Source organism: Hyperolius riggenbachi, chromosome 3 (assembly GCF_040937935.1).
Source record: "Hyperolius riggenbachi isolate aHypRig1 chromosome 3, aHypRig1.pri, whole genome shotgun sequence".
Classification (NCBI taxonomy): Eukaryota; Metazoa; Chordata; class Amphibia; order Anura; family Hyperoliidae; genus Hyperolius; species Hyperolius riggenbachi.
The window spans coordinates 105,892,877-105,919,453 of record NC_090648.1 but is presented as its reverse complement, the minus strand read 5'-3'; the positions used below and the strand labels follow the sequence as shown (position 1 = coordinate 105,919,453).

At 44.9% G+C, this 26,577-nt stretch overlaps 1 protein-coding gene across 2 annotated transcripts in view; it reads right to left on the bottom strand.

Annotated features, from left to right (window-relative positions):
* Positions 1 to 23,076, bottom strand: part of LOC137562915 (zinc metalloproteinase-disintegrin-like VLAIP-B) — a 163,900-nt gene extending 140,824 nt beyond the window's left edge. For both annotated transcript variants that reach the window (XM_068274728.1, XM_068274729.1), the window contains exons 1-2: positions 22,939 to 23,076; positions 4,865 to 4,947 (exon numbers count right to left, since the gene is read on the bottom strand). In XM_068274728.1, the coding sequence (XP_068130829.1) occupies positions 4,865 to 4,947; positions 22,939 to 22,993 (138 nt within the window). In that variant the 5' untranslated portion in view covers positions 22,994 to 23,076. The remainder of the gene's footprint in view (positions 1 to 4,864; positions 4,948 to 22,938) is intronic.
* Between the last annotated feature and the right edge of the window lie 3,501 nt (positions 23,077 to 26,577).

The window sequence follows — 26,577 nt, the reverse complement described above, 5'->3', positions numbered from 1 at the left end:
AGCACCTATTCAGTCGGAGACCTTAGGTAAGTCTTCCTAACACTGCTATCTTGTCTAATTTTTCTCTTGACAACTGTTGAACACAAAATACAAGGCCATGTCTGGCTACATATCTGTGCTACTGCCTATAGAGTGTGCCCTAGTGGCTGCAGCTCTGGTGCTTTGAGTCTGCCAGGAGAAAAGTGTGATATAAATGTTATTTGTCTTGTCTATTTTTTCTCTTGCATTAAGCATAAATGGTACATGCTAGGCTACTTTCAGCTACTTTCAGCTACTTTCAGCTACTTTCAGCTACTTTCAGCTACTTTCAGCTAGTAGTGTTGGTGGTACACTGGATATGTTAGTTGCCTACCATACACTGAGGCCTGGATTCAAATCCCTATCATGGTATGTAAACTGGTTTTTGAAATACTGGAATTCCCTGGCAGATGAGATCCTCTTCCCTCCGGCAGGAGGGAGGAGGGAATAGGTAGAAGGGTAGAAGGGAGGGAGGAACCCACAAACAGGCTAATTAAAATCTCCCTAGCAGAGTGTGTAGCAGCTGTCCCTTAACTAATTAGTGTAGGCAGTATAAGGACCTTACTGGGGGGAGGGCCTCCAGCACTGAGAGCAGTGTGTATGGCAATAATGTGTCTGCTGGCTGTAATATAAGGAGTCAACGTTTTGCTTTATGGGGCGATTCGAACTTCCGTGAAAGTTCGCGTTTGGTAGGCGAACGCGAACCCCCGAAGTTCGCCTGGAACCGTTCGCCGGCGAACCGTTCGCTACACCTCTACTACCCACTATTACAGCTCCCTTCATTATCATGTCTCCTCATTCTGATGCTTTTTATCAACGTGTTTATTATTATTCTGGCCCCCATTTTAGTGCTTCTTCTTACAGTACACCCTATTATAGTGTGCTATCATACCCCCTCCCCCCCTTTCAAACTCCAATGATGGGGGGAAATGCCAAGGAGCCCCTGCAGAGTACTCAAGGAACCCTGGTTGAGAAAGCCTGGTATAGACAGTAGAATAAAAAATAGTTATCAGCTTGTATTCTACACAAAAGCCATTTATCCACCCGGCAAGCGCTGCAAAACCTTACTAAAGCCAAGTAATCAGTTAGACAAGGCACAGACCATTTATATTGCGCTTTTCTCCTTGCGGACTCAAAGCACCAGAGCTGCAGATACCAGGATGCACTCTATAGGCAGTAGCAGTATTAGGGAGTCTTGCCCGAGGTCTCCTACTGAATAGGTGTTGGCTTATCGAACAGGATGACAGAAGTTTACCATACAATGAGCAAGTTCTAAACAGACACTTGTGTTCCCTGGAACTAGTCACACACATTGGAATGAATAAGAGTGTTCATCTAGGCGACTGTCAAAAGTTGGACATCGTTTTGTGAATTGACGCAGCAGATGATGCTTTCACAAGCGCTACATGCCGCTTCTTGGAGTTGGCTGCATTCAACAAACGACATACTTGATATTGTACTAAACACACTTAAAAAGGAACTACCGGTATATATTCCAGGATTGAACTTCATCCATATCAGTAGCTGATACCCCCTTTCCCACGAGAAATCTTTTCCTTTCCTCAAATAGATGATCAGGGGGTCTGTGTGGCTGATATTGTGGTGAAACATCTCCCACAGTGTGATGTCAGGACCATGCAGAGGCGTATCTAGGGAAAACCACGCCTATGGCAAACATTGAAATGCGCCCCATGATGTGGTGGTGGTGGGGCTCCAAATATTTAATATGTAGTCTCGGTTGAACTGGTTGTGTCCAAGTTGAAATGAAGCAAGGCCTATAACAATGGAATATTGCAATAGGTCAGCCTATACATATTCCCCTAAATAATACATATCGCCCCCCCCCCCCCCAAAAAAAAAGATTTAACCATGCAGCAGATTGTCGCCCAGATAAAAACTAGAATCTGTCTAGTAAACACCAGGGATGCTACAGGACAGCTCCCACAGTAAGATGCACCCCTGGCACATGCCCTACCTGCACCCCTGTAGATACACCCCTGTGACCATGGTCCTGACAGTTTGCTGTCTGTGAACCTCACTGCATTGTGAGAAATAACGTCTTTTTCCAACTGCCAAGCACTATTTCCCTCTGTGCATAGAACCCTCAGTAATGAACATTCCTTACAGATCACCTGGCAGAACTAATGAGGTCACCACCAGTGATAAATTTTAGAATGTAAATCGGGGAGAAGAAAGTTTTTTCAAAGGGCAAACACTGACTAAATAATCTGTAAATTTATATTGTAAAAAATAAGCAATTTTATTCATTATGCAATTTTCACTACGGTTCCTCTTTGAAGCCATTTGTGTTAGCTGCATTTTAAAAGCTTTACAAAAAGGAGTGGGCAGTAGAATAAAAGAGTTTTAAAGTGTTAATATTAAAAAAAATCAAAATGCTTTCACAACCGTAATACTGAACCGCCCATGAGGACTACACATGAGCATTTTTATGGACCCAAAGTGGTAAAGGAAGTGGGGAATGTCTCTTAACACAGACCGGAACTGGGCAGGAGAGGAGAATGCAGAGAAATCCACCTTGTATGTGTTTATAGAGAACGTCCTGTCTAATTCTCCTTCATCAGCAAGTAATGAGCCAGTGTAATTTAATCTCCCAGCTGCCTGAGGAGTCTGCTGAGTGCTGAGCTAATATGTAACACATGAGTTTAACCCCTTCTTTCAAAACAGCAGTTTGCCTTCTTAAAGTGAAGCACCAAACTAAAAATCTACTTAGCAGCACTGAAAAGGCTTGGTGTTTCTTTAACAGTTTCAAGGCATCAGAACATTGTTTTTCTTACCCAAGCCTCATGTGTTTAGCTGCACAGAAGAAAACTGCCCGGGCGTTTTCCCCCTGATGCTGTGCAAAGCATGATGGGATTTATGATGTTGTTGTCCTCCTTCTGCTGTTTTGGTACAAATTTGTTTTTTAAAATTTTGAATTTGACATTTGAAGCCTAGCGTGTGCAGCTGGGAGGGGTGATCAGGACACAGGACAGTTGGAACTGTGACTCATGCTCCCTGTCACCTCCTTTCAACCAAAATGATTGCTGCCCCCATGAAAAAGATGGCTGCCCCATGAAATCACAAACATTTGCCTGTTCTTTTCAAACAGGGTGGGTAAGAGATTATATTATAATATATTATCTATTTTAATTTAGATAACTAATGTAACATAATGACAGTATGTTTGTTTAGGCTAAAGTTCCCGTTAGAAACAGAAGGTATTTGCCATTATTCAGGTTAGAAAGGCTGGGAACAGGCAGAGAAGAGCCAGTGAGAAACCTCATAGAGGTGAGGAGGGGGCATTACACAGGAGTTCCTATCCTGCAAAGGACAGCCCTGCTTGTCCTAGATTTGGAGGGGGGATCTAGCGTGGCACATGGAGGGCTGAGAGCAGTGGGAGGGGCACACAGAGGGGTGTTCTTTGGATGGGAACTTGCCTCTGTGTCCCTTTTTTGTTTTTTTACACTTAAAACTTCCTCAGGTACACTTTAACTTACCATTCAAATATGCTGTTTCTAACCTGTATGGGGGCTTCGCTGTTACCTGCTAAATTCAGCCTCCTCTGAAATCACTTTTTAAAAAACATTTTAAAAGCCTTTGTGCAAAATACCTATTTTTGGCAAATATTTTGCCAGTGATCACCCTCCGCCAGGCCTCTATCCGGGTTTTTGGACACTTTGTACACCTTTTTTTAGATTAAAGTCAATAGGGCTCAATTTTTTTCTGTAAAATACAAACCTTTGTTTGCGATGTTCATCAATCGCTACAGTGGAAGAGGTAAGGTAAGCCTTGTCACTGCTGCCACCCTGATCGGTGGGTCTGGTAAAGGAAAGATTGAGCGGAGCTAGGCAGGGGAGCATGGAAGGGGGACCCTGGTGGAGGAGAAAATAAGCAGCCCACACCCAATTCATCATTGTAGGGCCTGCTTCCCCATAGTTACACCAAACATATTACAATGTGTAATATTGCCGTTACCCAATTCCACTGAGCACTTGCTTTCCCAACATAAATAAAAAATAAATAAATAAAAAATAAATAAATAGAAAGAAAGAAAGAGAGAAAGAAAAAAAGAAAAGAAGGACCCAACAAATTCAGCCACTGATGTGAATGCATCCTTACGAATACCTTTAGGGCCTGTTTCCACTTGTGCGGTTTAAATCGCCACGGTAAAAATTTGCATGTGGGAGTATGCGAATTTTCGATGACGATGTATGCAGATTTAACCATGGCAGTGCCTGTGTGCTTTTCCATTGATTCCATGTGAATTCGCATACCAAAACCGCATGCGAATTCCCTATTAGGGGGGGGTTTCCACTTGTAAATGATGCGAATGCGCCTACGTAGCCGCATCGCATCACTTCCGGCGCCGGCCGCATCACTTCCGCATCTGAAGTCCATGGAGGAGATGGGACGCGGCTGCGGGCGGATGCGGACGTGCGAAAATCTGCAGCATGCAGCACGCATTGCGCCACACAGCATGCACGCAATGGAAACTCTTTCATTGCCATGCATGTGTTTCAGCACACCTGCGGTGTGATGCGGCTATGTAGCCGCATCGCACCGCTCCAAGTGGAAACGGGCCCTTAAATAAATTGTATGCGAATTGCATAGCGGGATGCGGTATGCAAATTCTGATGGCTCTGACGTGCAGATTTTTTCTGCACAGAAAAACGCTCAAAAGTCCTGACAAGTGGAAACAGTCCCATCCACTTGTATTGTGTATGCGAATCTGCATGCATGAAACGCATGCAGATTCACTCTAGTGGAAACGGGCCCTTATCCTTGAGAGTGTGTGTAGGCAAGAGACTTGCTTATCTGTGAGATTGAATAATCGTGTGAGATTTACCTGTGTGTCCCTCTTGTGCCAGGAATGGAGTTTTTCAGGAACAACGACTTCATACTTCAGATTTGCAGGTAATTTGTTTAAAGCTAAGAAAGTAAGAAATAAAATACTGTTAGTTTTATTAATCTTGGCAAAATTTCCTCCCAATCATTTCAAACGTGGGTCTTTTTTGCATTACAGTGGTTTAAAACCAGTGCTGGTGGACATAAAAATGAGGCAGTTTAGTAAAATTCAGCCCTGGTTTCCTGAAAAGGAAACAGAAGCCAAAACTCTCCTATTTGACTGATGAAATACTGCTAATAACTACATACTGCTGCAATGTCCAAAAGGCTAATTTGTAGCTGAATGAATTAGTTTCACAACACACTGACAGGGGCTTCTTAGAATTCAGTTTTAGAAATTCAGCCTTTCACTTGAAAATAAAAATATGAAACACCAATCCTAAACATGCAATGAATTATCTCATGAGTTTACTTTTGATTCAGGTCTGCTTTAATGATAATATGTGTTTGGGTGGTGCTGCTACTGAATTTATACATACCAAGTTCAAAGTGATCTTGCAGTGGCAGTCCTAAGTTTAGCCCATCTCCATTTACCATTATGACAGCTCTCAAGTCTCTGTCACTCACAGCACTGTCAGAATTCTCATCACGGGTGTGTAACGATTGTGGAACTTTCCCCGTGATCAGCGCACAACGCGTGCGCTGACACGGCGGAAATCCTCCACAAGCGTATAATTTGCAGGAACCCAGCAAACCGTAGAGGGAAAATTCCTGTTGGCAGATGGTGCTGGGGAGTGCAGAGGAACCAATCCTCTGTACCTCCACAAATGCCAGACAGGAATTGTACGAAACGCAGAACGCAATCGCAAGAGAGGCGATTGCGAATGAGAATGAGCAAAGGGACAGGTTGTATGTGTGTGCGCCAATCCAGTCGCCACCCCGCGACCGCACACACACAACAGCAGATATGAAATAGGAACGCGATCGCGAGAGGTGCGATCGCCAGACTAGACACAAGGCAGATCAGGACAGAATACAAGGTTAGCAAAGGCACAGCAAATAATACAATGAGGAGATACGGAAAATAACAAACGCTAGCTAACCGCGAACACCGCACTCATTCGCAACAGTGCACGCGGTTATGCGCGGTCTCCACGTGATAAGCACAATAGAGACAAGCACGCCTAACTAACCCTTAACAGACAAACATGAAACAGAGGACGCGAGCGCTTGCTTAACGGTTACCTCACCGAGCCTCCAGCAAGCGTAGCAGACAGACACACGAAAACAGGGACAAGCGAGAGATAGGATCCACAGCACTAGCGAAAAGTGGCTAGCGCGATCCAAGTACAGAGTAGCAGAACAGAAGGATCCCCAGCGCTAGCGAAAAGTAGCTAGCGCGATCCCAGGAGACAGAACAGAAGGATCCCCAGCGCTAGCGAAAAGTAGCTAGCGCGATCCCAGGAAACAGAACAGAAGAGATAGTTGGTAGCAACCGCTGCACCAGCTATACTCCAAGAACAGAGATCAGAACCATTTCCTGTCGACCACCGTAGGGACTGGACAATGGCAACAGGCAAGACAAGACAGAACAGGCAATACACATAATACAATCCTAACTGCACTAGGGAAATCTGCCTAGCGCAGATTCAGGAATTACTCTAGAGAGCAAGGCTGACACCCCACCAGGAGTGTTACATAGGACGAAATCCTTATGAACAGCGAAGCATTGTGGGAAAGACATAGTACTTATAGTACACGCCTCCAATGAATGTGGCCAGGCAATTTGCATGACAACGTATGCAAATTCCTCTGCAAGCACAAGCTGCAAAACTGACAGAAGCTCTTCTTTCCAGAGTCCTGCAGCATGCAAACCTACACAATGGTCAAAAGGCTGGCTGCCTGCACAGGCAGCTGAGCAAATCATCACAGGGTGTCACTAGAAATCACTGGGCCCCCCTGTAAAATTTTTGGTTTTGATAAAAATTGTCACTGAGAGTGATGCTGAAAATTACTGTAAAATCAAGTTTATAAAATAAATTCACCCATCTCAAGTGACTTGTGCTAGCGGGAAATCTAGTAACCTATTATTGTGAATAAATGTTATTACATCCTGAAATTCTGATCCCGTAGAAGCATCCTCTCTTATCTTGTGAACTTTGTGGCCTGGGGCCCACATCAGCGTTTCTAGCAGCACTTTCTGATCGCAAAGCACTGCAGCAGTAGAACCTTATGGGGATGATTCCTCTGCAGCGCTGCGATTGAGGAGCATTCAAGGAGATTAGGACAAGACAAGACAAATAACATTTATATTGCGCTTTTCTCCTTGCGGACTCAAAGCGCCAGAGCAGAGCAGCAGCCACTAGGGCGCGCTCTATTGGCAGTAGCAGTGTAAGGGAGACTTGCCAAAGGTCTCCTACTGAATTAGTGCTGGCTTAGGGGCAAATCGCAATCTCTCAGGGAAACACGTTGAAAATCGCGGGACTTTATGATTTGGAAAGCGCACGTGTATGTAAAAAATATGCCATGCCAATCAAGCAGTTCTTTAACGAATTGAGTAATAATGCGATTGGATTGGGTGGGCCTGTCAGTTTCTCTTTGATCCGATAAAAAAAAACCAAAAAAAACAAAAACAATCTTTTAAATTGCATCGTTAATGGTAAACATTACAGATAATCTGAAGAGAGAAGAATATGGAAATTGACAATAAATACTTCCACTGAAATGATGCAACTTGCCAGGCTTACCGTTTGCTTAAAGGGACCCTGAGCAGAGGCAGAAAAAATAAATCTGGACTTACTTAGGGCTTCCTCCAGCCCCCCGTACTAGCCCACAAGGTCACCTGACATCCACTTCGTCCTTTCCGTAGTCCCGCTGGCAGCTCCGGTAATCCGGTGACTTTGGCTGAAGTGGCGCATATGCGCTCCTGCGGGGGGGGGGTGGAGGCGCACTGCGGCTACAACACGTGGTTAAAAATAGTCGCTGCTGTGCTGTGTGTGTGCGCACGCGCACATGCGAAGAGGATGAAGGAGGGGCACCAAGATCAGGTTTCGCTCAGGGCGCTGTGAAACCTAAGGCCGGCCCTGTCGAGGTTGACATTGATTTCCCTTTAAACAATGCAAATTGCCTGGTTATAGTGCAGATAGTGCAGATAATGGATGTAGGTGATTCCTATATTGGCTGAAACAGCTAAGGTCACCTAGTGAAAGAGATAGACTGGAAGCCCAATGGTGCAGTACCGTTAAATATTGGGACAAATACAACAATTTGTGAAATGTACTCACAAAGGTGAGTTGCAGAACCCTGCAACCACTGTATAAGCTTGTGGGAAAATAACCATCCCCACTCGGTATTCCAGACCATTCAGGAAACTGGATGGTCGCTTGGGATCTTACAGTTTCAGAGAAAACTAAAAAGATAGTCCCCCCTACGTGTTGGCAGTACCAACAGAAAAACTGCAGTATAGTGAAGCAACCACAAGATGTCACTGTCTGTAGAATGATGTGAAGATATCTATGGTATTGTGATTTTCCTGTATTCTTTCTGTAATCCTCTCTGTTCTAAGTAAGCTGCATTTCCTGATGGTAGTGTATGATTTATCTCTCTGCATGTTTCTCTTTAGTAAAGAGTTCTAAAATACTGGGCGCCTATCTGCATGTACAGAACACTCACTATGGAGGTCTGTGCTGAATGGGAGACACCCAATATAACAAAAAACTATTCTAAATATCTATAGCTCAATAAAGAATTAGGAGAGGCAAATGTCTTAATGTACCTCTCTAGAAGAAAAACACCAGTTCAACAGGAAATATTTACTCAAGCTCAAAAAGACACACCATCTGTCTTCTCGTGCTTGAATAAATATTCCCAGTTGAACTAATGTTTTTCTTTTAGAGAGGTAATTTGCCTCTCCTATCTAATTCTTTTTAAGCTATAGATATTTAGAATAGTTTTTGTTACATCGGGCGCAGTAACTCTGCAGTGCAGGGTTTCCATAGAGTGGGGAGACATATGGGGAAGCTGTTACACACGACTAGTAAAGAGGAAGATTAACAATGACCTGTTTAAAGGATCTCATCTCTTTAGGGGTTACATCGGCAAATGCATCATTATTAGGGGGCAAATTGAGATGACATGGGGCCAGATGCAATTCACTCATGCTTGTATGTGGCTTTAGAACTGATGCTAAGTACACATGCCAGGCAAATACAAACATACGTTAAATAGAAACAAATCATGACAAAAGACGACACTCCATCTGTAAACAATAAGCTGTGCAATGATTTTGTACATATTGCAATGACATGATCTTTCACAACATTGTACAGATAGAGAGGAAATGAGCAAGCATGCAGCACTGGTAGAGGGAGTGATGCATGCATGCACACACATACATATGGGACATTCATTAAAAGTTCTTGTAAAGAAATTACGCCAGTGGTCTACCCATATTTATATATATGTTACGGCCAGAACCCGAAGTCTGGCCACTTCGGGTTCTGGCCGGTGAAAACGAGAAGTGGCCGTCTGATGCGGCCAATGTGAGAAATGTGGCATCATTTTGGACTTTGGCCGGCCAGAACTCGTTGTGGCTGTATGTGGCCGGCCAAGTCCCGAAGTCCTGCTCCCTCGGCTCTCCCCCGCTGCCTGCACTAATCAAACCTCAGATCAGGGCGACCGGACCACAGAGGCGGAGAGAGGCAAAGCGCACAAGTCACCCGCAGGACTTGAACACTTCAGTGCGGAAGCGCCAGTCATTTGGCACTTCCGCGTGTGAAGTGTACAGGTCCGGGTGGGTAGCGTGCGCGCTGCTCTGCCTCTCTCCGCTTCTCCCCGCCTCTTCGGTCGCCGTGATCTGAGGTCTGTGAGTAGTGCAGGCAACTCTCCCGGCGCACACTAAAGTCCCCCCTCCCCCCCAGCCAATCAAAGCACATAGAAAAGCGCCCCCCTCCAGCCATGCAAAGAACCCCCAGCAATGCAAATTGCGCAGCCCCCCTCCCCCCCAGCCATGCAAAGCACCTAGTGAAGCACCCCAGCCATGCAAAGTGTACAGCCCCCCCGCCATGCAAAGCACCCCCAGCAATGCAAAGTGCTCAGTGAAGCACCCAGCCATTATAAGTGTGCAGTGAAGCCCCCCCCCAGCCATGCAAAGCACCCCCAGCAATGCAAAGTGCTCAGTGAAGCACCCAGCCATGCAAAGTGCGCAGTGAAGCCCTCCCAGCCATGCAAAGCACCCCCAGCAATGCAAAGTGCTCAGTGAAGCACCCAGCCATGCAAAGTGCGCAGTGAAGCCCCCCCAGCCATGCAAAGCACCCCCAGCAATGCAAAGTGCTCAGTGAAGCACCCAGCCATGCAAAGTGCGCAGTGAAGCCCTCCCAGCCATGCAAAGCACCCCCAGCAATGCAAAGTGCTCAGTGAAGCACCCAGCCATGCAAAGTGCGCAGTGAAGCCCCCCCAGCCATGCAAAGCACCCCCAGCAATGCAAAGTGCTCAGTGAAGCACTCAGCCATGCAAAGTGCGCAGTGAAGCCCTCCCAGCCATGCAAAGCACCCCCAGCAATGCAAAGTGCCTAGTGAAGCACCCAGCCAAACAAAGTGCGCAGTGAAGCCCCCCCAGCCATGCAAAGCACCCCCAGCAATGCAAAGCGCCCAGCGAAGCCCCCCCCCCAGCCATGCAAAGCACCCCCAGCCAGAAAAGCCCCCAGCCATGCAAAGCGCCCAAAGAAGCGCACCCAGCCATCACTAATCACCACTGTAATTTGATCTCTACCCTGTGTCACTCGACTGCCATGGCAGAGCAGCTAATTTTAAAGCGCAGGATGATAACACATTTGTCTGCTTTCGTCAAGAAGTAGACACGCTGCTGATGCAGGATTGTGTATTAGCTGTGACAAAGAACTTTTATTTTTTCCTGTGAAGGTTATTATGCTGTTGTGTATCTTTCAGAGCAGAAAGGAAGTTCTAAATGCCATTCATGGTGCTGGACAGGACCCGGGATGTTCTGGGATTTGTGTGTTTTGGACTTTGGCCGACTGACTTTGGCCGTTTCTAGAACTGGCCGGCCAATGTCAGAAATTCCCAGCATTTTGGACTTTGGCCGACGTCAAATCGGCCAGTTCTAGAAACGGCCGGCCAATTCTAGAATTGGCCGATTTCTGGTTTTGGCCGTAACATATATACAGTCTCCGGTAAATTAAATTTGCCCAAACAGATCCACTGGGATGGCATGAACAGATGCACTATAAAAATTGTCCATTGTGTCTGAGAACCATAGTTGGTCATTATTTTTTTACGTCATAGGATTTTTCAAAAAAAAAAAGACTGACTGGTGACTGTAGAGCATTCGTTTCCAACAATCTTTGTCTAGCGTCTGCTTGATGCTTAAAGGGAACCTAAAGTGAGAAGTCTATGGAGGCTGCCATATGTATTGCCTTTTAAACAAGACCAGTTGCCTGACAGCCCTGCTGATCTATTTGGCTGCAGTAGTGAAAAAAAAAAATCACACCAGAAACAAGCATGCAGCTAATCTTGTCAAATCTGACAATATTGTCAGAAACACCTGATCTGCTGCATGCTTGTTCAGGGTCTATGGCTAAAAGTATTAGAGGCAGAGGATCAGTAGGGTTGTCAAGCAGCCGGTATTGCTTAAAAGGAAACAAATATGGCAGCCTCCATATAACTTTCACTTCAGGTTCCCTTTAAATAAAAAAAAAAATCCAGATCCTGAGCAAGAACCCCTGATAATCAAAAATAAATTAAAACAATGGAGGTTCTGTATCCATAATCATTAAGATTATTTGATGCCAAGGGATATTATTCTAATGCCAGTCATACCTTCTATTCATCACGTCTCATGAATCATACTTACTGGCTGGCACAGTCATGCAGGTGATACTGCCCCATATATGGGCAGAAAGATGCCAGAGGGGGGGGAAACAAACGTTTGCATTCCATAAAGAACTAGACTACTTAGAGATTGAGCAATATCCTCTCAGGGTAGCCACAACCACCAACAAAACCAACAAAAACTCACAACTATTAATTAATCTCCTCCATCATTACCTGAAAGAGCACTATGAGAAATCTTAATGGTTCATAAAAGCACACAAAAAAATAAAAAAATCACAATAAATATCTACACAACCCGCAATGCAAAAAAAAACCCCTCAGGATATAGTGTGCACTAATGTTTATCTCCGTGTTTGATCTGCTTTTTCTGAAGTATGAGGATGCTGGCTCTGGATTCTGAATGAGATCTCATGGTGCCTTTGTGTAACTTGCATTTGAATTGCGTTTGCATTTTGTTATGTTCTTTCAAGAGCAGCAGCCAACTCTTATGGGTTGGGCATCACATTGAGTAAGCAGCTTGAGGCTGAGATCAGCATGATTCAAATGCAAATTAAACACAAATAAAGTGCTTGTGATTACACATGACAATGGAAATGCACACATACCCCAAAACTAGGGACACTTCTAGGAATAGTGTCACCAGAAAAAAGTGAGTCCCTTTCAAGTGAAAGCTTAGGAATACTTGTACGAAAACTTTACTCAAGAATCTACCAAGCAGCTCATTCTGTTATATAGAGGTGATCTTGCATCAGGAACTACAACATTTGCACAAGGTTTTCTGGTTTTGCCCCACTCCTATAGAGGTGGCTACTAACATTGGCGGGACAATTGAAACAATCATAATGATGGGCAACAAAAATCTAATACATGTACATAGCTTCTGCCTTTTACTCTTACTACTGTATACAGAAGAAACTCCATCCACAAGATGGCAAAGTATCACTTTCATAATGATCCATAGACATCACCTGCATTGCGTTACCCTATTTAAAGAGACTCTGAAGCGAGTCTAAATTCACATTTTTAACTTTTGTTAATGTTAAGCACTATAGCTAGTGCTAAACCGCCGATTCCTCACAGCAAAACAAGTGGTTTATACCCCCCAAATCTCCTCTGCTAAATCTGGGGAGCGCTTCCTGCTTAAAGAGACTCCGTAACAAATATTGCATCCTGTTTTTTATCATCCTACAAGTTCCAAAAGCTATTCTAATGTGTTCTGGCTTACTGCAGCACTTTATACTATCACTGTCTCTGTAATAAATCAATGTATCTTTCCCCTGTCAGACTTGTCGGCCTGTGTCTGGAAGGCTGCCAAGTTCTTCAGTGTTGTGGCTCTGCTATGAACTCCCCCTTCCAGGACCCTCTATGCACACTGCCTGTGTATTATTTAGATTAGGGCAGCTTCTCTCTTCTCTCTTATCTTTTACAAGCTGGATAAACCGTCCTCTGAGCTGGCTGGGCTTTCACATACTGAGGAATTACAGACAAAGGCAAAGCTTTTTGCAGGAAGAAACGAGCAGCTTGAAACTTCAGTGCATGAGAACTGCAGGGGGAAAGAAACACACAAATGATCTCTTGAGATTCAAAAGGAAGGGTGTATACAGCCTGCTTGTGTATGGATGTATTTTCTATGTGTGGACATACTGTACATCAACCTACTTCCTGTTTTGGTGGCCATTTTGTTTGTTTATAAACAAACTTTTTAAAACTGTTTTTAACCACTTTTAATGCGGCGAGGAGCGGCGAAATTGTGACAGAGGGTAATAGGAGATGTCCCCTAACGCACTGGTATGTTTACTTTTGTGCGATTTTAACATTACAGATTCTCTTTAAGCAGTGGCGTAGCTATGGAGCTATGGGCCCTGGTGCAAGTTTTACATGGGGGCCCCCCAAGCACTCTATACATAACAATTGATACGGCGCACCAAAACCAGTCAAGGACAACAACAGTGTCAGAGGTGCAAGAAGGGGATGGTTTAATGATTACTACTATTTAAAGCATCTATAGAAGTGATTATTACGAGCACAGGACCAATAGAGAGCTAATATTGTGCTTGAGGGAGGGCCCCTTGGGGCCCCTCTAGCTCAAGGGCCCCGATGCGGTCGCTACCTCTGCACCCCCTATTGCTACGCCACTGTCTTTAAGGCAGAGCTTAGGGCTGCAGCTCTGCCTCTTCGTGCGTCAATCCCCACTGATCGCCGCCTCTGCCCGCCCCTCTCAATCTTCCTTCACTGAGAGGGGCAGGGAGAGGCGGAGATCAGTGGGCAGATTGACGCACATGGAGGCCGAGCTGCAGCCCTAAGCTCTGCCTCCATGGGCAGCAAAATCCACAACCAAGAAAGTTGTGGATTTTGCACAGGGGATTTGGGGGTATAAACCCTTCGTTTTGCTGCGGGGATGCGGTGGTTTAGCACTAGCTATAGTGCTTAACATTAATAAAAGTTTAAAACCTGAATTTAGACTCGCTTCAGAGTCTCTTTACCTGCAAGGGGAACACAAAAGCAATGGAAGTCTATGAAGATGTTCCAGCTTGCAGCGGGCCGTTGCGGTGCGCCGGATGTACTCGAGCAAGGAGGAGTACATCACTGAACATATACATTTTACTTGTTTTATTTGCTGCCTGAAATAGTTAATTTCTAGGCCTGGAAGTGACAGCTTCTGTCTTGTCGGGAATATAGTAAACTTCTCTGATAAGCAAATTACAGCCATAAAAGTGTTCTTGGCAGAATACAACTTCTGAGAGCAGAGGGACATACAAAAAGGTCAGGGACACTTAACAGGCTGCCACTGAGCAGAGACAGCAAAACATTCAATCTACTCTGTAAATGTTTAAATATGAAATAAAACATTGGGATTTTTAGAAGTCATTAAAAAAAAGTCATTTTTAGGAGTAGTTGGATAAATGCAATAGTTAATCTCATCAGTTTATTTTAATCTCGGGTTCACTTTAACAGCACAGGGGTGGAAAGTCCACAGTAAATACGACTGATAAATCTTTCTTTTTTTTTCCTTCTAATCAGAAGAAGCACACATATGAAAAGCTGTCTTTTGCATATTAGTATTTTTAGAGTATGGACCTACACCTATCATGTTAATAACATGTATTTGTTTGCCGTTGTGTAGCTAAGAAGCCGTGGTCCCCAGTGCAAGTTTAGCATTAGGGCCCCCCAAGCATGCTACAGATAACAATTGCTACAACACACCAAAACCAATCAAGGACAACCAGAGTGTTATGCTGGGCATACACGGATGGATTGTTCCTTATCAATCGAGCCACTGATGGCTCGATTGATAATATCCGACAGGTCCGATGATCCGTCGGATCGATTACCCGCTCGATCCCCGCCGGCGTACAATAGCGGGGAATCGAGCGGAAGATACAGAAGCGGCCGCGGGGCCGAGCGGGAATCGATCCAGGCGGCCGCGGGGACGCGGCGGGAGTCGATCCGAAGGCTAATCGAGCCACCGGTCGACTCGTGTATACCCAGCATTAGAGGTGCAAGAAGGGGATGGGAAACTGTGTGGTAATGATCACTACTATTCAAATCAACTATAGAAGAGAATATTATCAGCACAGGACCAATAAAGAGCTAATACTGTTTTTGAGGGGTGGGCCCCTCAGGGCCCTTCTAGCCCAAGAGATGGTACCTCTGCACTCCCTATTGCTACGCCCCTGCTTGTTTGATATGTATCTGTTCTGTGAAGAGCTTCAAGTCAGAATCTAGATTTTAATTACAGAAAAATGCGTAATTGGAGGAATGGTAAACACAGAAAAGCAGGAACATCTCCCAGGACAAACATGCAAAGCTTGGGGCTGCTACGGTAAATCATGGACTATTGACAGCTACTGAGCTGATTACATACATGACATCTTAATAAACTCTAAGAAATGCATCTGGTATTTAGTACTAGAACCTGCAGGATGAGTGCTTTAGCTTATCCAAAGTCACATATTGGGCACTTTCACACCAAATGTTGCATTCTGTTGGGCTCAATCAAAACGCAAGAAAAAAGCAGAAGAGCTACGATTGCCGTTTTAGAAAAATCAGAAACATTCAGTATGAATGCATTCCCACGATTCCAATTGTAACTTTACTGTACTTGCGCTTGGGCCCATTGATCCCATGTCCTTTTCACATTGTCACATGATAATGTACAGGGCCGAATATATAGAGCAGGCCCATCATGGGACTGTGACAACCATGAGGTTTAAGGGTTAAAAGGTGAGATGTGACAATTTTACATTAGGCATTGCTGTGAGGTATCTAGTATAGCCTCTATGGCTGAGGTAACTAACCCCCTGATTGGCTGTCTATTTTCTCTCAGGTAGTGAGGGAAAGGAACGTAGGCATAGCTATGATTGGTCGCTATAGGTAGAAGGTAGACTCTGCCAGGTGTTGCTAGGCTTTAAACTATGTTGCATCAGCCAATCAGGAGGGTTTTAAGGATATATAAGAAGGGCTTGTGCAGTCGTTTTCTGCCTTGTGTTCCAGCGTGGACGGGACAAGCTCAGGAGCTGTAATACAGAGCTTGTACTGAGCTGTAATACAGAGCTGTCCACCACAATGGATATATCAAGGCTGTTGGCTGCCCGAGCCGAAGAGCCAGGAGGCTTGGAGCTGCTGACGCGGTGCCTGCAGCTGGCCGAAGCAGAGAGAGCGGAGGGAAGAAGTGGCACGGTACCTGCTGTGTTGCCAGCGAAGAGGCAGAAGAAGGCCAGGCGCACCTACTCTCCTGAAGCCGGCGCGTCAAGAGGACGGAAGGAGAAGTCCCCGGCAGCCTCAAGCAAGTCCGGAAGGAAGTCGGGGAGTAGTGCAGCACATGTCCGGCCTGGGTCATCATCGGCTAGTTCGGCGGCAGCGGCGGCGAAGAGTTCCAATGAAGCCCGCCCTGCTTGGAGTTCGTGTGCGACCAGCCCGGCTGCTCCATGTCCTGCACAACTGAACCCCCGTCAATGTGACCGTGGAGAGCTGGGTGTGCCGTCCGCATCGGCTCCGGAGTCCCCCCCGCTGATCGAGGCCCGCCCGCCCGAAGTTTTGAATCCGGCCAATCAGCTGGGTTTGGAGGCGGGGCCATCCAACATCTCAGCAGCGCCGACCAACCGCGCTATAGAGGAGGCGGAGCTTGTGTCGGTCGCCGGAGCGACCTATCGGGTGCATCCGGAGGCGTGGCCTGCCCCCGATCCAGGCAGAGCGACCAATGAGAGCGATCCTGGGCTCTCACAGCAAAACGGAGCGGCGATGTCAGCCCCAGCCGGGGGCGTGGCCAGCGGTGGTGACGTAGGTCGGCTCCTCACGCCGACCAATGAGAGCTTCCTGGGGTTCACTCAGTGGGGCGGAGGAGCGGCCTTTTCTGCCCCAACCGGGGGCGCAGCCAGCAGCAGCGATGCCAGTCGGCTCTTTCCGCCGACCAATGAAGCGGCCTCTCTGTTTCCAGGAACAGTCCGCCCGGAGCCTCCAGCATCTGTGGGTGCCCTGTCTGGTGGTGGGAGTGAGCGCGTGCAGTTTGGCGGTGCAGTTACAGGGTTGCCCGGGCAACGGGTGATTCCGGTTCCTGCTGCTGCCGGCTGTGCTGTGCAGCTCCATGCCGGAGGGCCCTACAGCAACTCCCCTGCATCCAGCATTCCCACTGTGGGATCCCAACCAGCGCTCGCTATTCCCAGGGATGGTATGTATGCCCCTTCTGTTAATGCTTTATTATCTGCATTGTTGTCTGCACTTCAGCCTCATGATGCTAATGTTTCTGCTAGCAGGGTTTGGGATAATGGGGAGGCAACACGGGCAGCTGTCCCGCCCCCCCCACCTCCCCCTCCCTCTGTTGGATTGAATACATTGTCTCCTAGTTTTCACACTGCTACTCAGGCCTCAGGGGTTCTGCCCACTGGCAGCCCAGGGGTGCCTGAGACTGCTTATAAAGAAGCATTACCAGTCAAGCTCTCTCCATTGGGGTTTCACCTGTCCATGGCAGTAAAAGAAAAAATGTGGAAAGGTGAATACGTGGATATTCTTTCTTTATTACCACATGTAAAACAGGAGAAAAAGGATGAAAAATCGGAGGAAGATCGGCGAAGACCCGTGGCCAGATCGTTCACCAATTGGTTGCAGGCTTTCTGCATCTATGCTAGTGTCATTGGTGAGCGATCTCCTGAAAAATGTCAGCAAATGTTTCTGTACCTAAACTCCATTTTGGGAGCTTATAAATCATTTGGCGGTCTCGCGTGGTTTGATTACGATGAGGCGTTTAGGCAAAAGCTATCGGTTTATCCAGAGGCTGGCTGGGGTACAAAGGACGCCGAGCTCTGGCTAAACCTAATGATGCCACAAAAAGTTTCATCATTTAGACAACCTTCTACCACGGGTACGAATAGCCTTAAACGCGGTCTATGCTTTGCCTTTAATGAGTCGCAATGCAAGTGGCCTGGCACGTGCAAATACAGGCACGAATGTGGATTCTGCGGCGGGTCTCATCCTGTTTCTAAATGTTTTAAGAAAGCTAATACATCTCAATCCTCCGCCAAGGAGCTTTTTCTTAAAAATAGTTACGCCAGTGAGGCTCACAAACATGCTCCCATGGCTTCAAATGTATCCAGACAAAGCGAAAGCTCAAACACTAATTGAAGGTTTTAGGGATGGTTTTAAACTGCCAATATTTTCAGGTCCAGGTTGTGTCAAGGTAAAAAACTTAAAATCAATTTCACTTCATAGGGATGTAGTAAGAGACAAAATTGCAAAAGAAGTAGCAGCTGGAAGGGTAGCGGGTCCATTCCTGTCACCTCCTTTTGAGAACTTCCGTTTGTCGCCACTAGGTATAGTCCCTAAGAAGGAACACGGGGAATATAGAATGATACACCACTTGTCATTCCCTTTAGGAAGCTCATTGAATGATGAGATTAGTAATGATTTGACCTCAGTTTCTTACGCATCATTCGATGATGCTTTGAAATTGCTTCGCTCATGTGGTAAACAAGCATTGTTAGCAAAAGCAGACATTAAGTCTGCTTTCAGACTATTGCCTATTCATCCGGAATCGTTTAACTCACTGGGTTTCCAGTTTGAGGATAGATTTTACTTCGACAAGTGTTTACCTATGGGATGCTCTCTATCTTGCAGCTACTTCGAGAGCTTCTCAACGTTTCTTGAGTGGGTAGTTCAAGCAATTTCAGGTCAAATCAGTCTGATCCATTATTTAGATGACTTCTTATTCATGGGTCCTGGGGATTCTCCCATTTGTCTCAATTTATTACGAACTTTTTTAGTGATTTGCGAACATTTTAACATCCCTCTGGCAAACGAAAAAACAGTTTACCCTTGTACCACCATTGAATTTTTAGGTATAACAATTGATACCACCCTTATGGAATTCCGCTTACCAGTAGAAAAAATTAATAAACTACAGACACTAATTTTTACTTTCCTGAGGAGGAAAAAAGTATTGCTCCAAGAAATGCAGTCCTTACTAGGATGTTTAGCTTTTACTACTAGAATTATGCCCATGGGCAGGGTTTTCTCAAAAAGATTGTCAAGGGCTTCTAGAGGCCTCAAATCACCTCGATCACATATTAGAATGTCTGCCGAGTTAAAAGAAGATTTGTTAGTTTGGGCAGAATTTTTAAACACTTATAATGGCCGTTCTATCTGGCAGGATGAATTTGTGAATAACACCGATCTGGAGTTTTTTACGGATGCCTCAGGCAGCATTGGCTGCGGGGCTTTCCTGCAAGGAAAATGGTTCAATGCCCGATGGCCGTCATCCTGGTGTCAAAAGGAGGTGACAGGCAATATAGTTCTTCTAGAACTTTTTCCAGTTTTGGCAGCTTTGTTTATCTGGGGAGCCCAATTTGAAGGAAAAAGGATAGTGGTACAGACAGACAATAGAGGGGTGGTATTTGCTGTAAACTGCATGTCCTCAAAATCTCCATTAGTGGTAAAACTTTTGCGATTGTTTGTCCTTTACGCTTTAAAATTTAATGTCTGGATAAAGGCTAGTTATGTTCCCGGTATTAACAATGACATCGCTGACTCTTTGTCACGATTCCAGATGACAAGATTCCGATCCTTGGCACCATCGGCAGAGCTGGTGGGAGAATTTGTTCCGCCTTTCCTGTGGGATCTGCTATGGAATTAGTCTGCGCCAGAATCCAGCAGTCCGTTTCCAAGTCAACATGGCAGGCATATTCGCTTGCATGGCGGGATTGGGTTAATTTTACCAATTGCTTGGGCTGCTCAGAGTGGGCGTGTTCGGAGGACATGATTATTCAGTTTGCAGCAAGTGCCATCCAAAAAGGTGTATCTTATTCACATATTTCTAAGTCTCTGGCAGGAATTTCCTTTTTTCTGAAACTAGGTGGGCTGCCGGCCTGCAACTCTTTCTTTTCGGTAAGGCAGTTGTTAAAAGGACATAGAAAAGTTACACACACACCTGACAATAGGCAGCCAATAACCATTAATGTTTTGTCCGCTTTATGGGAAGCTACCACTCTCATTTGCTCTTCAGCTTTTGAATCCAGTTTATTTAAATGTGCCTTTTGCCTTATGTTCTTTGCTGCTTTGCGGGTATCCGAAATCATTGCAAAGAACAAGACAGATTCAGGAGGCTTGCAATACAAGCATGTGATCTTAGCACAATCAAAATTAGCAATCTTCATTCAGAAATCTAAAACGGACCAGTTGGGGAAAGGTGAGTGGCTTGAGCTTAATGCATGGCCCGGCAATCATTTATGTCCTTTGAATAATTTATCCTGCTTTTTACAGGTGAGAGGCTCTAAGGCAGGAGCTTTGCTGTGTCATGCAGATGGCTCAGCACTAACTAATTTTCAGTTTTCTTCAGTATTACAGAAGTGCGTGAAGCACGCAGGTCTTGGAAGTTTTAAATTCACCTCGCATTCCTTCAGAATTGGGGCAGCCACTGAAGCAGCGAGACTAGGTTTAAACGAGTCAGTGATCAAACGATTGGGGAGATGGAAATCAAATACATTCAAGTTATACATTCGCCCTTAATTCTGCTTTATTTTTCAGGTCAAAAGAATGACATTTGGATTATAGGACATTCTTATATATTTGGGCGCAAAAAAGGGCCTTCAGGCGATGCTATACTGAGAACCTGAATCTGGATCCTAACATGTATACTGTACATTGGAATGGAGTAAGGGGGATGCGTTGGCATCATTTGAATGAAGTTTTAACTGAAATGTTAAGTAAGTTCCCTACCCCTAAGGTTTTAGTGGTTCATTTAGGGGGCAATGATCTTGGGAAAATGAAATCCCTGGATCTTTATTTCCAAATGAGAGATGATCTCAGGGCCTTCCACCTTCTCTCTCCTAGCACAATTATAGTATTTTCAGAAATGGTCACTCGTTTGGCTTGGTCTTTGTCTCCTGATCTTCTCCCGTTTGACAAGGTAAGGAGACGACTGAACCACAAGCTGGAAAAATTTTTGCCTTCCATCGGCGGATTTTCTTTCCGCCATTTCGATTTGGAGGGTGATACCCAGGGTCTATACAGACAGGACTTAGTACATTTGAGTGACGTTGGTATTGATATTTTCAATTGTGGTTTACAATGGTGCATAGAAAGGGCTGTGGGTGGTGGGACAGGCTGTTAGCCTGTCGGGTGGGGTCCTGCGGTTTAATAAAATGTACTAATTGGGGGTCTGAACTGTAATGGTGGACCTATCCTGGAGTGTTTGGTTATTTATTAATTATTTATGAAGTTTTAATAAAGTTATTTTGGACCTCTTTAAATAATTTATTTGAAACCAATAAAGATGGCCACGGCCTTTTTATGCACCAATTAAAACATGGTTTATTTATTTGGTTATAGTAATAGTTAACTAAATGTGTTGTCTACATTCCCATGTACAGGGCCGAATATATAGAGCAGGCCCATCATGGGACTGTGACAACCATGAGGTTTAAGGGTTAAAAGGTGAGATGTGACAATTTTACATTAGGCATTGCTGTGAGGTATCTAGTATAGCCTCTATGGCTGAGGTAACTAACCCCCTGATTGGCTGTCTATTTTCTCTCAGGTAGTGAGGGAAAGGAACGTAGGCATAGCTATGATTGGTCGCTATAGGTAGAAGGTAGACTCTGCCAGGTGTTGCTAGGCTTTAAACTATGTTGCATCAGCCAATCAGGAGGGTTTTAAGGATATATAAGAAGGGCTTGTGCAGTCGTTTTCTGCCTTGTGTTCCAGCGTGGACGGGACAAGCTCCCCACCCACCCTCCCATGAAGAAGAGATTCGTCGTGGTCAAGCACTTTCGTCGTGGTCTAAACTTTATTGGTTAAGTGAAGGGGTCCTGCGGTTTAATAAAATGTACTAATTGGGGGTCTGAACTGTAATGGTGGACCTATCCTGGAGTGTTTGGTTATTTATTAATTATTTATGAAGTTTTAATAAAGTTATTTTGGACCTCTTTAAATAATTTATTTGAAACCAATAAAGATGGCCACGGCCTTTTTATGCACCAATTAAAACATGGTTTATTTATTTGGTTATAGTAATAGTTAACTAAATGTGTTGTCTACATTCCCATGTGTATTGACAAACATACTGTACTTTAATGCGTTGCATGCAGGGGGGGGGGGGGGGGGGGTTATGGGCTAATACACCCGGAATGTATGTGAGGAAATCGCCTATAAAATGGCAAACATTTCCTTACAGAACACTGCATGTAAAAACGTGTACCGACAACAGCCACAGAAAACCAACACCTACAGTAATAAAATACGCAGAGTGAACTCAGAAGTGTGAAGCTGAACTTTATAAACAGGAAACCTTGGAAATGTTGGGGGGAAAATAAACACATCTGGGATGGGACATGTCAGGGAAACGGCTATCAGCACACAGCAGACAGAAGGTGAGCTCTCTACCTGCTAATCAGCTTGTCCTAACCCCTGGAACTCAGTCCAGGTATGCTATGAGTAATGTAACCCGATCTGCTTCAGCAGAAACTATGCTTGTGTAGTTTCACAGGACACATCCGTGTGCATAGGCTATATGTTATAAATTAATATTTCTTTAATTTAGGAACATTGAAAGAGGACAACATATAAATACAGTGAAAAGTTCAGCTCAAGAGTCCACAAATGACATCATGAGAAGCCACAAAGAGTTGTACTGTAGTTCAGAAGGAGGACAGATCATAAGAAGTAATAATAATTCTTATGTATGAATTGTTACAGAGCACTCAGGAGGCAATGGTAGGGATCAGTGGCCGGGACTCACCTAGCAGCTGGCTGTCCAGTAGAGCCAGTAGTAATAGGAGTGCAGCTCCCAGCATGATGAGTCCTGACTGAGATCCCTGCTTCTAGTCACAGTGACTGAGGAAATGAGTTGTGTGCATTGTGCGGAGACTCTGGCTGCTTTTATAGGCTGCTGACAGGTTGCTCCACTCCACAGACAAGGCGGAAGTAAAAGCATGCATGTCTCAGGGCCAGGACAAACAATGACACATGAATACTATAGCAAAGAGAACTGGGTGGTACAACAGCTTTCCAGCGCTGCAGAGACTGCCCACACAGTATGGTATAATAAGTAAAAAAACAATAATAATAATACATTTTAAAGGGGAACTGTAAACAAAATTACATAATTAATACAATTGCTTAATTTGTTTACAATAGTCATTTATAAATGATTTAGTTTTAGTCAGTGTTTTCCCATTCTAAAATCTTTCCTCCTCTTTATTTACACTCTGCAGTTTATCACAGGAGGCCGGCTAAATCTTTAGTGCTGACAGATGATCTCTACGGAATGTTAGTTTACTGAGAGATCTGAAGCCAGTATAAAATTCACCTGGTCTCTCAGAACAGAACGCTCCGGGGAGAGGGGAATTACACATAATACACAGCCTAGGCCAGTGGTGGCTAACCTTGGCACTCCAGCTGTGGTGTAACTGCAAGTCCCATGAGGCATTGCATTACTCTGACAGCTCTAAGCATCACTCGGGGAGGCAGAAGCATGATGGGATTTGTAGTTTTGTCACAGCTGGAGTGCCAAGGTTAGCCATCACTGGCCTAGGCTAAGCCTCAGTGGGAGGGTGGGGCTACATACCAATATACAGCAATACAGAGGTGTTTGGTCTGGTTCACACTTGGGCGTTTTTCATCGCTTTGCTGATCGCCAGCTGATCGCTGCTGCTAATGTATCCCTATGGGATCATTCTCATTGCAGCGTTTGCCATTTGCATAAATCGCACATGTGCTGCATGCTTCGCTTTGGAGGCAATTGCAATGTAATTCTCGCATTGAATGGGAATCACAATGCAAATTTTGGGAAAAATCGCAACGTAAAATTTGCATTCCAAGTGTAAACTAGCCCTTTCTGATGCTGAAACCAGGATATTAAACACACAAATGGGCCTCTTGAATAATTTACTGCATTCTACTTCGGGATGGTCGGAAAAGCCGATTTCCGATTCTGTGGAAATTCCGACTTCCGAAAATGCAGATTACCAATAATGCGGCACAGATACCAACGGTAATCTGATTCAGATTTACAACTTCAGTTCTGAATAGTTACTCTAATTGGCTTAATACTTCGGACTTGGAAGCATTGGATTAATCTGTGAATGCAGAATTTGTCTGTGAAAATCAGATTGCTGTGGATATTATAATTACGGAATATATTCGGTAGTAATGGACTAATCAGAGAATGCAGGATTAACCACAAAATTTGGAAAACCGCTAACATTTTTGACCAGTCAGAAGACTTGAAAAATACTCGGTAGTATTGGAGTCTTGTGATTGGTCTATAATTACTGTTGTAATCTGATTTTGGTGGAAAGCATTCTCTGACTGGTCCAATGCTTCCACGTTCTGTGATTGGGCTAAAATTGTGAAGGTACGGTAAATCGAATTTCCGCAAAAATCCGCTTACCGAATGGTGATTACAGAGTTCCGATATTCTGATCAGAAACCCTATTGGAAATGTTTATTCCGATGGAAAATTCCGATCATCCCTGATTCTACTATATGCCGTTATGGTTCCTCTTTAAAGGATACCCGAAATGACATGTGACATGATGAGATAGACATGGGTATGTACAGTGCCTAGCACACACATAACTATGCTGTGTCCCTTTTTTTCTTTCTCTGCCTGAAAGAGATAAATATCAGGTATGTAAGTGGCTGACTCAGTCCTGACTCAGACAGGAAGTGACTTCAGTGTGACCCGCACTGATAAGAAATTGGCCTTTTTATCTCTTTCCTGCTTTCAGAAGCCATTTTCTGCCATTTTCTGCCAGGAAAGTATTTTATAGTTGGGATTTCTTATCAGTGCGGGTCACACTGTAGTCACTTCCTGTCTGAGTCAGGACTGAGTCAGCCACTTACATACTTGATATTTAACTCTTTTAGGCAGAGAAAGAACAAAAAGGGACACAGCATAATTATTTGTGTGCTAGGCACTGTACATACCCATGTCTATCTCATCATGTCACGTCACTTCGGGTATCCTTTAACCCCTGCAGTACCAGCGGTCTCTGGCCCTTTAAGGATCAGAGACCGCTGGTACCAAAAACCTGCACATACTCAATAATCACCATCCTGAATCACTGCTACCGCCATCCACGCCTCAGACCTCCTGCTCTGCCGTCTCTATCATGGCAGAGCTCTGTAAGCTCATTGGCTCCTTACCCTGTGATCAATGAGATCGTCTCCTGACCTGCTCACAGAGCTCTGCTGTCATACCAACAGCAGGGCGAGTGAGCTACGGTAGTAAGACAGCGACAAGATCGGCGGGAGCGTCAAGAGCTCACCACGGCAGTAAGTGAAATCTACGCCCTGGCAGGAATAACAGCCTCCAAACAGGTCATAGATTTCAATTAGTGTCGTCCAGAACAGGTTAAAGAATCCAATAAACAAACTTAAAGACCTTATACAGACTCACTTTTTATTAATGGCTGTTTACATGGACAAGGGGTATGAATGTTGCCACTGTGAGATCACTTCTGGGGTAGGGTACAGGGGATTAGTGATGTAAATAACCTATTGTACATTAACTTGCACCGTATGCCACACGCCTTGAGAGAGGGAGACCCTGTGAGGCTCCCAAAACAGTTGTCGGATTCACATGTGGAATAGACACATTGAAAAGTGTGCTGTAACTTGCAAAATTGGTGTGGTGACATGGGTGTTCCAGTGGTATTGCCTATACCACATTATCAAGCACCCAGGATCATTTTGATGGTATTGCCTAGTGCCTACTCTGACTGCACACATTATAATGCTGTATGAAGAGGCTTAAAGGACTACTGTAGGGGATAGATGGAAAAAGAGTTGAACTTACCCGGGGCTTCTAATGGTCCCCCGCAGACGTCCTGTGTCCACGCAGCCCCTCACCGATGCTCCGGTCCCCTATTTCACTTCTAGAATTTCCGACTATAAAGTCAGAAAACTGGCCCTGTGCAGTACACTCCTGGTGACATTAGTGGGAGCGAAAGAGTAGCCGCGCAGGCGCAGTGGTTTTCCAACTTTAACCTATTGGTTTTGGTTGTTTTGGCACTCCCGCAGCCGATCGCGCACGTGCACGCGCACTCCCGGCCGCGGATTCGGTAGCCACGGAATCAATGTATCGGGCTATGGTGCCCGATCATTGATTCCTCTCACCCGCAGAAAAAGCGACAGCTTCTCTCGGAAGCTTCGCTTTTTCTGGCTGTCACCTCCCCCATGCGTTGCTCTAAGCGTGTGTTACGCTTAGAGTGACGTCATGTAAACAAACTCATGGCCGCCATCTTGTAGCCAAAAAGTAATACTACAACTGAATGTAAAAAAAAAAGAAATTAGCACACATTTACATTATAAATCTATTGTTTAAAAAAAACATTACAATAAAAAAAAAACATGTAAATATTTACCTAAGGGT